Source organism: Buteo buteo, chromosome 5, assembly GCF_964188355.1.
Source record: "Buteo buteo chromosome 5, bButBut1.hap1.1, whole genome shotgun sequence".
Classification (NCBI taxonomy): domain Eukaryota; kingdom Metazoa; phylum Chordata; class Aves; order Accipitriformes; family Accipitridae; genus Buteo; species Buteo buteo.
This window is the reverse complement of record NC_134175.1, coordinates 31,622,441-31,634,760: the sequence shown is the minus strand read 5'-3', so window position 1 is coordinate 31,634,760 and position 12,320 is coordinate 31,622,441. Positions and strand designations below refer to the sequence as shown.

General features: G+C 36.9%; 1 protein-coding gene across 1 annotated transcript in view; it reads left to right on the top strand.

Annotated features, from left to right (window-relative positions):
- MYO3B (myosin IIIB) overlaps positions 1–12,320 on the top strand; it is a 213,236-nt gene that overhangs the window by 93,275 nt on the left and 107,641 nt on the right. The window contains exons 12-14 of the mRNA XM_075028469.1: positions 10,201–10,297; positions 11,191–11,307; positions 12,178–12,282. Coding sequence (XP_074884570.1) covers positions 10,201–10,297; positions 11,191–11,307; positions 12,178–12,282 — 319 coding nt within the window. The remainder of the gene's footprint in view (positions 1–10,200; positions 10,298–11,190; positions 11,308–12,177; positions 12,283–12,320) is intronic.

Sequence of the window (12,320 nt, the reverse complement as noted above, 5' to 3'; positions counted from 1 at the left end):
ATAGAAGATAAAGACAGAGTAAAATGATCCTTGTGCTAAGAGGAGCTCTGAAATGGATGCCTCATGGTATTCCAATACATTCTTCTGGGATCTATCTCATAATGTAGAGTGAGAAGGAAACAAGACCAAGACAGCATTTCTTTCCTCAAGCCTTTCCATTTATTGACTGGGAGTGCTGTGACACTTCTGTACCTTATGCATGACTGGAATGTAGGAAGGATTTTGCTTCTCAGCACCCCCAGTATGAATCAGTGCTCACCTAAGGGAGTTTAACTCTTTGTCCTTCCTGTCACCACCTAACCCATCTTAAATATTTCGTTTGCCAAGGGTGATTATTTGCAACTTGTGTGCAGTAGTACCTGCAGATTGCAGTGGTATAGGTATAGGCAATGGGTTTAGTACCAGTCTAAGTTCTATTACTGTCCCTGCTGCCCCCAGATTTACTTGGCCAACTAATCCGGGGTTCCCTGTCCCAGGTTATCTGACCCATCTTTCCCATCAATCTCCATTCACTGTTCCTTCTGTTTGTCCTTAAGACTTTGTTCTATTGTTAGTCACCTTCTTGTGTCTTCTTCCTCTACCACTCCAATAGCTTCTGTTTCTAATCTCCACCTTCTTCAGCAAGTCCTAGTACAGGTGGTTCTATTTTTCCAGCCATTTCTCTGTTCTTGGTGTTTCTCCTCACCTGATAATGTAGCTTGCAGCCCTCTTGTTCTTTCTTATAACTGAATTCACCTTTCCCAGGTCTGTTATAGTTTCTCTTCTACTCTTAAAGCTCTACTGTCAGCAGACTCTTTCTACCCATCTTGTTCTTTCCTGGACTCTTGGTTTGCTTTTAGCCATGCCCCTGAATTAGGTGGCTGCTGCTTCTGCTAGTGAATGATGAGAGGGGAGACATGATTAGGCTGCTGGAGAAATAGTCATCTTTACCTTCACTTTGAAGCCTATGGGCCTTGCTATTGGCTTCACTTTGAAGCCAATGAGCCTAACTGCTATTAAAGAATGTCTTTCTGATTGTTGTGGCATTATACTGTGGTATCCTTACTTGTTCTTTGAAGATGAAATTTAGTGATCATTTACCATTGAAATCTACAACATTGTTCAGAACGATGAAGTGCTGATTTTCCAAAGATTTGAAACTTGATCAAATTGGTACAAACTTTAATGAGATTGCAAAAGCATATCCCTGCAAAATATCAAGTCTGTGGGCCAGACAGTTAATACTGGACTACAAACATAGGATTATTACAAGAGAACCAACCACCAGGACCATCTAATTATAATTTTCCCCAGAGGATAGACATAGTCTCATAGTAGTAAAGAGCTTGGCTCTGTAACAGGGAGATAGTACCCCCTAGGAAAATTGGTACCAATTAAAAGTCTTTAAAAACTCTGTAATGTGTTTATAAAATAATTTTCAATACAGAATCTGACATGCAGAAGGACACTTGACCAGATGGTACTGTAAAAAAATTTACTGGCATTCATTTGTGGTGATCTTTAGAAGTCATCTGAATGTATAGTCACCACTTCAAAGTAAATAGGCCAATTAAAACCACCACTGAGTAAAACCTTTCTATTATACCATTGGATATATGTGCATGCTTTTTCTGTTTATTGATGTGCCCACGACAGGTACAATGAAATGTGCGTTAATTCCCTGGTGTTCAGAGATAAAGAAAAGTAGATGCCCTTTTTTAAGAGTACAGCAACACTACAGATCAATCATTTAAAAGATAAGTAAAAGAAGATGTTCTCAGAGCACAGGCTGAAAATTTCCAGGAACTGGAAAATCATCAGGATGCTGGTGTTAACAGCACTTCTACTGTGAGGGAACCCAGGGAGTCACTGGTGATGACAACTGATGAGGAGGTATCTGGGTTTTGTCTCATTTGAAAGTCTTCCAGCATCAGTGCTTTGCATTTGCATCTTTTGATTCTTTATTGACTCAGCACCTATGTTTTTTTTAATAGGATTCTCTTTCCAATTGAGCCATTCCAGTTTTGCTTATTTTGGGACATCACTTAAGGTCATTGTGCCTGAGAGCAAGCCTTCAGACTAGAAAGTCAGTACTACTGATTTAGAGGGTATGATGGAGAGATGTGGAGCTGATCTAACAGTTCACTGCTACTGAAAAGGAGAGAACAGGCTTCTTTCTCTCATTTTCCCATAGCTCCCAGGAACAAGCTCATGGTGATGTTTTTATTGCAGCTCCAGTGATTATCAAAACCTCCTGAGCTAGAACTTCTAAAGTAAGAGGGAAAAAAACTAAGCCAGCAGAAACACACAGATAATTTTCTACTCTGTTAGTGATTGCAGAGGGGTGCCTCAACTGATGTAGCTGAAGTAAAGGAAGAATACTTGCATGACTGAGAATAACGGGGAGAGGGGTAGAAAGAAGAAAGCTGTACCCTTTTGGCAGGATCATCTGGGTTGACCTCTGGAGCCACAGACTGAAACATCTCCTTAATTCAGTTTCTTTCATTCTTCATTTATAAACTTTTTTGTGTGCAGTATAGCTAGACTTAACTTCAGCACAGTTCTTCATACCTCTGAACTGAAGGGGCACTTCATTGTCCTTGCTGAGCTCAAAGGAGCCTACTAAGGCACACATTTGTTGCTATCATCAGTTTGTTGCTGACAAACATATTGTCACTTTGTCATGAGATAACTTACTAGAGAGCTTTATACTCTATTATTTCCTTTAGGTTAGATATGAATAAGAAAAGGGTTATGCTAGCAAGAGATGACTTTTAAAATGAAAAATGGCATTAGCAATTGCTCCTGCTTTTTTTACTGAAAAAGATGGTTTTTGAAACTTTTTCACCAGCTTTATTTTTCCCTAAATTATTTTCATCAGTGAGATGCAGGTATCTCCTATCCTTATGCAAATAGGTGTTTTCAGTTTCAGAAAACCCAGCCAGGTTACCTCTCTTTCCACACTTCTAATGAGGAGGAAGATTCTTTTTTCATCTGTTGGCATCTTTCATCTGTTGAAATCCTTGAGTTTTGCCATGGTCTTGAGTGAAGTTGAAATTTCAGCATCAGCACTCCACTCCTGCATTGCCTGTTTCTTATAGTATCATGGGGAAAAACTTTGTGAGAAAGTCCAGTGTCATGGCTGCATAAGGATAAGCTCTGGGTATTATCTTTATCTCTTCTCCGTATCCCTTTTGTAAGCTATCAGTTAACTAGGTGTATGTTTTGTCTGGTTTCTAACAGTACCAGGGCATAAATGCTAATTAACAACAATATACTTTTCATTAGCAGCTTTGCCATAGAAGCAGTTATATGAAGTTTAATTTTAAGAAGTGTATTTGGTGTTAAATAGTCCACTAGTTCTATTTTTGTAAAAGTTCTTTTATCCTTAAAAAATAGAGGTTAGTACATCAGAACATTGCTTCACATATATTTGTTCCAGCAATGCTGAATTTTGCTTTCCCGTCTGTTCTAAAGTCAAATACATCATTACTTTTTAACACATGGATACTGATTTGTAGTTCATCTCAGGAGTCAGAGCAGTCTTATTCCCATCAATATATAGCTGCCTTTAGGCAGGAAGCATTTCTTAAAATCAGAAAAGATGCTGTCACAGGCTCTCACTCAGTTTTTTTTGTTTTCTTCTTTTTTTTTGCTTTACCAATCCTGTACTCACACAAGGACAGTGAAATGCTTTCAGGTTATTCAGATAGTGTCCTCGTGCATAATAACATTGTGAGAGCAAGAAATGTAATTAATTCCTAAAGACTTGTACCTCATGTAGCATTAAACTGAACTGGAAAAAAGTAGGAATTTAAGTTACAATAAGGTGTGGACAACAGAACATACAAACATTGGTCAGGAATGATAAGCAGAGTTATAAAAACATTCTTGGTACAGTAATAATAACTGAGTGTTGATAAAGAGTTTGTGGCTAATTCTGTATTCTCTAAGAAAGGTACACAAGTCGAGTTGGTAGTAATCTTGCTGTATTTCAGGGATAAGTTCTTCAAGGTAGAGATTCATGCAATTATATGTCAGTAAAATACCAAGAATGTTTAGGCACCCTCTGAATTATAATACAAAAACATGGTAGAGGTTTGTGTTTTATTCCTCATTCTCTCTCTGAATTACTGTGTAACCTCTGTTACATACCTAACATCAATATTTCTCTGTCCCTCCACTTACAAAATGGCTATTAATAGCTTTACTTAATACATGATACCTACAAAAAACAGATAGCAATTTCTCTGAGGCAAGAACTTTGTCTTTTGCTTGTTCTATAAAGCTCTACTATACCTTTGGTCACTGTAAACCTGTCAATGAAGATCACCTTTTGATCTCTTGAACTCATTCATGTGGTCGGTTGCTTTTTTGATTCGTAGTACAAGAGATTCCAACATAATACCTGAAGCTCTAGCCATTTTTTCTTTCATTCTTTCTGCCCTAGAGTCTGGGAAGACTCTAAGCAAAGGTATGTTACAGATTATGGATATTGTTAATTCTCACTTAACAGTAAGCATTTGCTCTGTTTGTGTAGATCATATTTTTGTTAAACAGTGTTTGAATGTGTTTGATAATCTGTTAAGGGAGAGTATAAGAGAGAGCTGCTCACTTTCCAAATACACCTTTTGATCTCTTGAACTCATTTGTGTGGTCAGTTGCTTTTTTGATTCGTAGTACAAGAGATTCCAACATCCAGGCTGATTGCCAGCCTGCTGAAAGAAGTCGTCAGAAGGGATTTAGTCTGTTTCCTAATATTCCTAAATGTTAAATGACTCTTTGTGCTGTCTACATTGGCAAAACATACTGCAAAAAGTGGGCGTGTTCTCTGGAGTTTATAAACTTATAAACATCAAATATTATCCCCATTTTTTTGTCCTTGTCAGGACTTAATCTATACCTGGCAAAGTTGGCAGCTGGTTCAGTGTTGAAAAAGTTGAAAAACATGTCAAAACTTCCAAAGTCCTTTAAGCTAGGCAGTATCTCAAGTTCCATAAAGAATGTTTAAAAATACCATGGAGCTTGTTATGGAGACATTTAAAAGGGAGACTCAAATTTGGAACCCCAATATTCTGTCTATTGTGCCAGCCCTTCCTTGCATAAATTTTAATGATAAAATCTTGCATCTTTTAGGAAGACTTTCTCAAAAAAGTAAACTTTCCATTTTATTTCATAAAAAACAAATTATAAAATGTTTTAGTGGCTTGTGAGTAGTAATGGAAAACTGAAGGATTTTTAATGTTTAACTGAAGGTTTGAAAAGTACTGGCCATCAGCAAAAGTGAATAAAATAAACATGTTCTGAGTTTTTTTCCCCTTTGAATGTACAACAATTAAGAAATTATCTACTTATGAACAATCTTAAAATAACAGGTTGCTCTATCCAGTATAGCATGCAGGAGAAAATCTAAAAAAGTCAAATCACAACAGCACGTGAGATGGAGAAATTCAGATGTAGTATGAGATCTATTAACTGCCTTTTGACTGTGGTGGAGGAGCAGGACATCAAGGAGGAGAATACGTGATTAAAAACTTAGAATTGGAAACAGGGAAGAAGAGTCTTCACAGAATGCATTCTAAAAATGTTGCCTTTGGTAATATTCTTATAAACCATCTTTCAAAACTTTAGATACTGTTGGATCCTTGTGTGGCATTTGGCTGTTCTTTAGGGGGAGTTCATGTGGGGCAGCTATATGAAATGCAGTAGATAAGTCTATAATAATTTTAAGGTAACAAAAATATTTAATAATCACCAGTTGCCATCTATCTTAATTTTGTTAGCTCTATCTATCAAATATCACAGTAGCTGAAGTTGAGCAAAACCATGGTCTTCTATATTTCCTCAAGTGCTTAATAACTCCTGGCCTGAAAATTCTATAATTGATTTGATGTTTGAGAGTTAATGTTGATCAAGTATCAAATGGTTTTGGTTATATGGTTCAAAGTGGCGGTTTCCCAGCTATCAGCAGCTTTGAAGAGCCCAACTCCAGATGTGGCTCATTCTTCTCTTGGATGTTTTCCTATAGACCAGGTAACTTATGTTCCTGTAATGGGGAGCAGACAGTTATGAAACCTTGCATTTTGAAGGATTAAACTGTACATCAGGAAAAATCAAACTTGAAGCAGCTGGGGGGGGGGGGGGGGAAGGAAAAAAAAAAGGGCGAAAGGAAATCTAAGCATCTAACAGTTTGAGAAGGCCAGGTATGTTCAGGCTACCTTGTCAGATATTAGGATGAGACTACAGTGGCTTGGCAGCTTCCCCCTTCTTATTAGCCAGCTGGATTACAGCAGCAGTCCATCCAAGGAAGTAATTCTTACAACCAGATATCTAGCTTCTCTGCCAGCTCACATTTAGTTTTGAAAGCAATTAACTGCAAGGAACTTGATTGCATCCAGCCAGTAATTTCCTTTGGACTCAGAGATAATAGCAGAAACAGAAACAGAAATAGTCCTCTCATGCTACACGCAATGTAATTTAATGCAATTCTTCTAGCCTTCATCTAAATGAATATTAGGCAAGTGAGTTTAAAACTTTCTTCTTCTTTTTCTTTTTTTTTTTTTTTTTTTAAATTGCAAAGCTGCTGGAGCCCCCAAAAGTGATCCTTGGTCTGATTATAGCGTATGTGTTTACTGGAGGTTGCACAGACTTTCGTTGTAGCTGCAGCGTTTATATTGTAATTAAGGCTGTGTCAGTGTTTCTATTATGTCCTTGCTTCAACAAATTACTCCAGGCTGAAACTTGATGTACATGACCAAAATTCACTCTTTGCAATGCACAGGAAGTAGACTGTGTTTCTCTGTGTGGCAGTAGCACACTCTCCACTCTTTTTTGTTTCTCATTGTGTTGAGTATTTTTCTTGTAAATCTCAGTTTAGGTGCAATTCATTTTAAAATTGGCGATGATGTAAAGAAGAACAAGTACAGAAACAGTTTTTCCTATGTGAGTCCTAGAAAAAAAACAGTAAACATAAATGCTTAACTGCACCAAGAGGCCAAAGGAAAGGCATTCAAAAAAGAATTTTAGGGGTGGAGGGGCAAGAAGCCGGAGAGGAAGCTTCCCAATGAACATAAAAATTCTTGGTCTATGCTGCTTTCTTCCTCAGGTTGGACCTGCCAGCAAGATGACTTTCCAATCTCAAAGTCTATGTGGTCTCTCTAGTTTTTCCTTCCCCATCATCAGCTTGATAGCAGGGTTTTATGAGCATATAGCTATTTAGACTGCACTTCGGTTACTATGGCTGGTGTCTAGTACAAAAAGAGGTTGTTTTCTTTCAAGCTATCTCTTCCCCACAAGTAGAACAAATGACTGCTTCCCACGCTCTTCATGAAATTGTTCTCCCAAGAGAGAAATGCTTCTCGCCTTTTGCTTCTCCTTCAAAATCCAAGAAAGCTCTGTCCCTTCCAGCTATTCATGCCCGATAAAAAGGCAAAGGGAAGGTGCTTGGGCGGACAGAATCTTTTTCAATAGACATTGCTCATCACTGGAGTTCTGGAATAAATCTAATACTCCTCTTCAGGTTTGATAAGGTTAGGTACCTTGAGTGACTGGCCCTTTACGCCACTTTTTTTGTCAGTGAAGAGACTAGATCCTCCAGGGGATAATTCAGAACATCGCTGGAACCCTAAAGCAAATAACCCAACACCTTTTATTTTCCTTTTGCTTAGAAATTGTACATTTTACATGTCATCAGAAAGGAAGGCTAATTTAAAAGAATGGCTGATAATTCTACTTTTTATGCAAAAAATATAACAATTATTTCCTCAATTAAGAGTGTTTCCTTCTGCTTTTTAAGATTTTTTTATATATATATTTTAAAAACAGATTGTATTTCTGATATAAAATTGTGGAAATAATTAAAGGTTACTGTCTGTATTCTTCCTTCCCACTCTGTCAGTATATTTGCAGGACATAGGGTCAGTAGAAAACTGATGAGGCCAGCAGGAGATTTGAAGCTAATGTGATGTTATGCTCCTAATATCCCCTTCCTAATCATGTACTTAGGAAAATGAGTTAAGCACAAGAAAATATGCACAAAGGTACATATGTTTTACTTATATTTGACTAAGACCAGTTTTCTTATTTATTTACATAGTGTTAAAATAAACCCCTTTCCAAGAAGAAAAATGATTCATTTATCATTTCAGGAGAACAAACAGTGGGAGTTTAATACACAACCAGATAACAGATTAGTTTACAAAGCCATTCTGCAATTAGAGATGCTTAGGTTTGAATGTGCCCTCTTCCCCCTCCTCCCTGCACCTCTGGTAGATACATCCGTACTTGCAGCTTGTTGCAACTTAATATTGTGGCTATGATGGTTTGCTCCAGGAAAAAAAAAGCCTCACAGGTGAGTTATGTGCTATAATGTCTAGCCATCTCTTTGTTAGTTACATCTCCATGAAGAAAAGCAACTGTTAAAACAGTAGTACATTAGGCCACTTACATGCATTCCTACTCTTTCGAGGAGCTGGCTTGTCAGCAAAGTGTAATGTTCTTGAATACAGTGACTGCTTAAAAAAAATAGCCAAAAAGAACCCACAACCCGCCACCTAATCAAAGATCTGAGAATGGAAAATTTAATTGAATGGAACTATGAACAAATTCACGCAAATCACCATGCTGCCCACTGGAAATAATACCCATTGTAACAATTTTTCTTTCATAGTTTCATATTTGTATACTACTACTTTCATTTCTTCATATGTACAATATCAAGCAAACTACCATCTCTGGGAATGTAGGATGTAAAATGTAAATGGGACTGTCAGCAAAACCTGCTCTGTTCCCGCAATTTTATTTCCTAGCTGACAAAACAGTTTGCACAGTTTTATTTAGTTACAATTCAAGTAAACCATTACAGAATAGTTTACCAGAACTCATTGAGTAAATAAGGAAAATGAATAAAAATAGATATAAAAAATTAGGATCTTTAAATGTGATTCACAATTACTGTACTCATAGCTAACATTCTTTTCCTCCTTCCTCTTTGTTAGAAGCTTTCCATGCAATAATTCTTCTGATGATATAATAGCTCTGGGATATGAAAACATTCTCTTTACTGAATGAAAGCTGACTAGCTTCAAATGTAGAAGTGTACATAAAGGGGAAAAAAGCAAAACCCTCAATGCTCGTTTTTGAAACAGGAGTCCATGAGTATATGAAGATATGATTAAAGAAAAAAAGGCCTGCTACATCTTCATATTAACTTTCAATGTTATAGGTAAACTGTTTCCTGCCAAGTCACAGTACCATTCTGTTAGTGCTTGATATAATATTTAGCATTGTTTTGGGATGTGTGATCATGTGATTCCTACTTTCTATGTGGCAACCAATGCAGAAACAATCTGTCAAGGACTGTCATTGAGGATCAATGCTAAATGTTACTCAGCAGGATGCAGACTGTATCTCGGTGGGTGTCCTCCTACTATGCTTTGATTATGTTTGTTGTAAAGAAAAGCCTAGTTGTGCTTACAGCATTCATATTTCACCCCCACTGTGGAAGACATATTACAGCCTCTTGATTTGTCCGTGTTTCAACAGGATGTGTTGTTTAAAAACATATACACAGCATTTTCAAAGATTCCTTCAGTATAATCTGATTATAAAGGGGTTATGTGACAGTTTGTCTCTGGTGCTTATTGTGTGGCTTAAATCTCTGAGGACAAGCTGACTGAACATCCATACAATTTAGAGTCTGATGGCAGCTGTGGTTCAAAAATGTTGTTTTGGGCCAGATCTAGGGTCATCTGAGGAGGTACTTTGGCATACACCAAGGTAACAGAAGGATTTTATACTACTTATTGCTTCTTATAACTTCGTTAGATGACAATATGGTAGGCTGGGTATGTGGGGGGAAGATTTAATTAAACAGAGTAGTGGTTCATTAACTTAGAGCAAGAACGGAAGGGAAAAGAGGGAGAATTTTTTTTATACTTTACTGTGTGAGTGGGGAGTAGTAAGTCTACAGATAAATCCTTATCTCTGAGCATTGATAAATAGGTAGGGTTATATATTGTGAAAGAGAAACAGATATTACACTGGATAGCAAGCTGACATGTTTTTATAAAAGGATATTTCAAGCAAAAATATATATTTCAGGGAGCATGTCTGTGTTTTCCATATGACAAAAACACTCACCCATGACTTCCCATTGCCTCTTAATGTTTGTTGTCTTTGATATGGTTTTATAACACTGGTGCTCTACTAACAAACTTCCAGGCGTGAACGAATACATACTAGAAGACCTTACCATGTAGATGAAGCTGACAAGTACTCTCTAGATGATGATCTGGTAAATCTAGAAGTTCTAGATGAGGTACTGTACTGTCTTGTATAGCAGTTTCTGACAATTGTGCCTCACATTTTGCCTGTTTCTGCTTTTTGGGCTTCTTTTAACAGAATGAGAAGAGTTCCTTCCTGCAAGCTTTTTTCTCACCAAGGCTAAAGAATTGTCACGTGACTGATCTGCTATCATCACTTCGTTAATATTCTATATAGTGACATAAAAGCAGTAGCAATGAATTGTATTATGTGGAAGAATTTAATTATGAGTGATGCTAGTTTAAGTTATTTTGTGAGTTTCCTAAAATGTGAAGTTTAGTCATGAAGATCTAGATTTAAGTGTTTTTTTTCTCAAATTGATGAATTTATAGAGAGTAGTATGGTATCTACAGCTTCTGGATAAAAAGTGATAAAACAATATCAGTTGCATATTTCACTATATCACCTATATGCAGATTATCTGTAAATTTTTGTTTTGATGATCCTTAAATTGCATGCCAGCAAGAAAAAGACATAATACTAAATTGTGCTAGTGTCCTGTTTAAAACAGTCTCTTACTACCACTTAAAATTTAATCCTTGAAAAATTATTATCCTTGTCTTACGGTCAAATAAAAAATTAAATAGAAATGTACTATGAAGTGCAGCAATAATGTGCCTGGCCATTTTCTCTTCAGAAGGTTTGCTTCTCAGGCTGGTATAACAAAATATGTACTAATCTGGAAATAGGAGTTACCATTTAATTTAGTTTTATGGCATTAGCAAGAATTTTGAAAATATTTGTTTGGTTTTGTGGTGTTGGCATTTGAAAAATAATTAGTAGCACTTACAGTAAGTATTTCTTAATCTGTGTTCTCAGTATATTTACAAAAATCTTCCTAACTGGGAAAATACTGTTTAACTATGAAACTTTTTTTAATTTTCTCAGGATACAATTATCCATCAGCTGCAGAAACGCTATGCTGACTTACAAATTTATACTTATGTTGGAGACATTTTAATAGCCTTAAACCCCTTCCAGAATCTCAGCATTTATTCTCCCCAGGTAAGAGAGATTCCAAGCTGTGGACAGTACTCACTTTACATCTTATATTAACACCACTGGCTAAAATACTAAAGTGATGTTGGAAGCTAGGAGCACAGACTAAACGCCAGCCTTTTCTTCTTCCAGAAAAGTCTTTTTTTTTTTTCTTTCTTTCTTCTTTTTTTTTTTTTAAATTTGGTCTCATTTGATTTCACTCCTTTCTGCTTGGTGGCACAAATTCCACAGGAGGGGTGAAGATTACCCCAGCTACAGCTGTGCCTCTTGTCTGGCATTTAGGGCTTTCTTCTGGGAAACAGAAGATGGTTATATGAACTTCCTCATGCTGAGGCTGTTGCTTCCTGAAGAATTGCTCTGACTATTGGGTTACTACATGTCCTGTGCCATCAGCTGCTGCTTTAAAAGAAACAAGTAAATCAAATGCTGTAAAGATAGAGGCAGCTTAATTCCCTACAGATGTGAAGAGAGGTGGAGCCATAAATCTTAGTCTTCATGGGTGCCTAAATCAGGGTTGCAGGTAGAGGGGCCAGATTTCAGATTCACTGTTGTCTTTGAAGTTTCTTTTGTATAGGTTGGGTATTTCCTTGGTTGAATGCTTGTGTTTGAAATGCTGTTCCTTGTGATACAGTTGTCTTCACTGTCTTGTGCAGGGAAACGTTGGAGTGCATTTAAGCGTTGTCATTTGTATTCTGGAAATTGGGCAGCACCAAGAATTACCACTCTTCTTCCAGGTGATTCAGTGGAAATTCTGTGGTAAAACAGGCAACTACCTTCTGTTGAACAGGCAGAAGATAATCACTATCACCTTTTCAGTTCTTAATTATGTAGCTAAGTTGCGTAATTTAACTATCGTGTGTTCTTTTTTAAATTTAGTTCTCCAAGCTTTACCATGGTGTGAAGCGTTCATCAAATCCCCCCCACATATTTGCCTCTGCGGATGCTGCCTACCAAAGTATGGTTACATTCAGCAAAGATCAGGTAAGAATCTGTTCATTTTGTTTTATATTTCATATTAA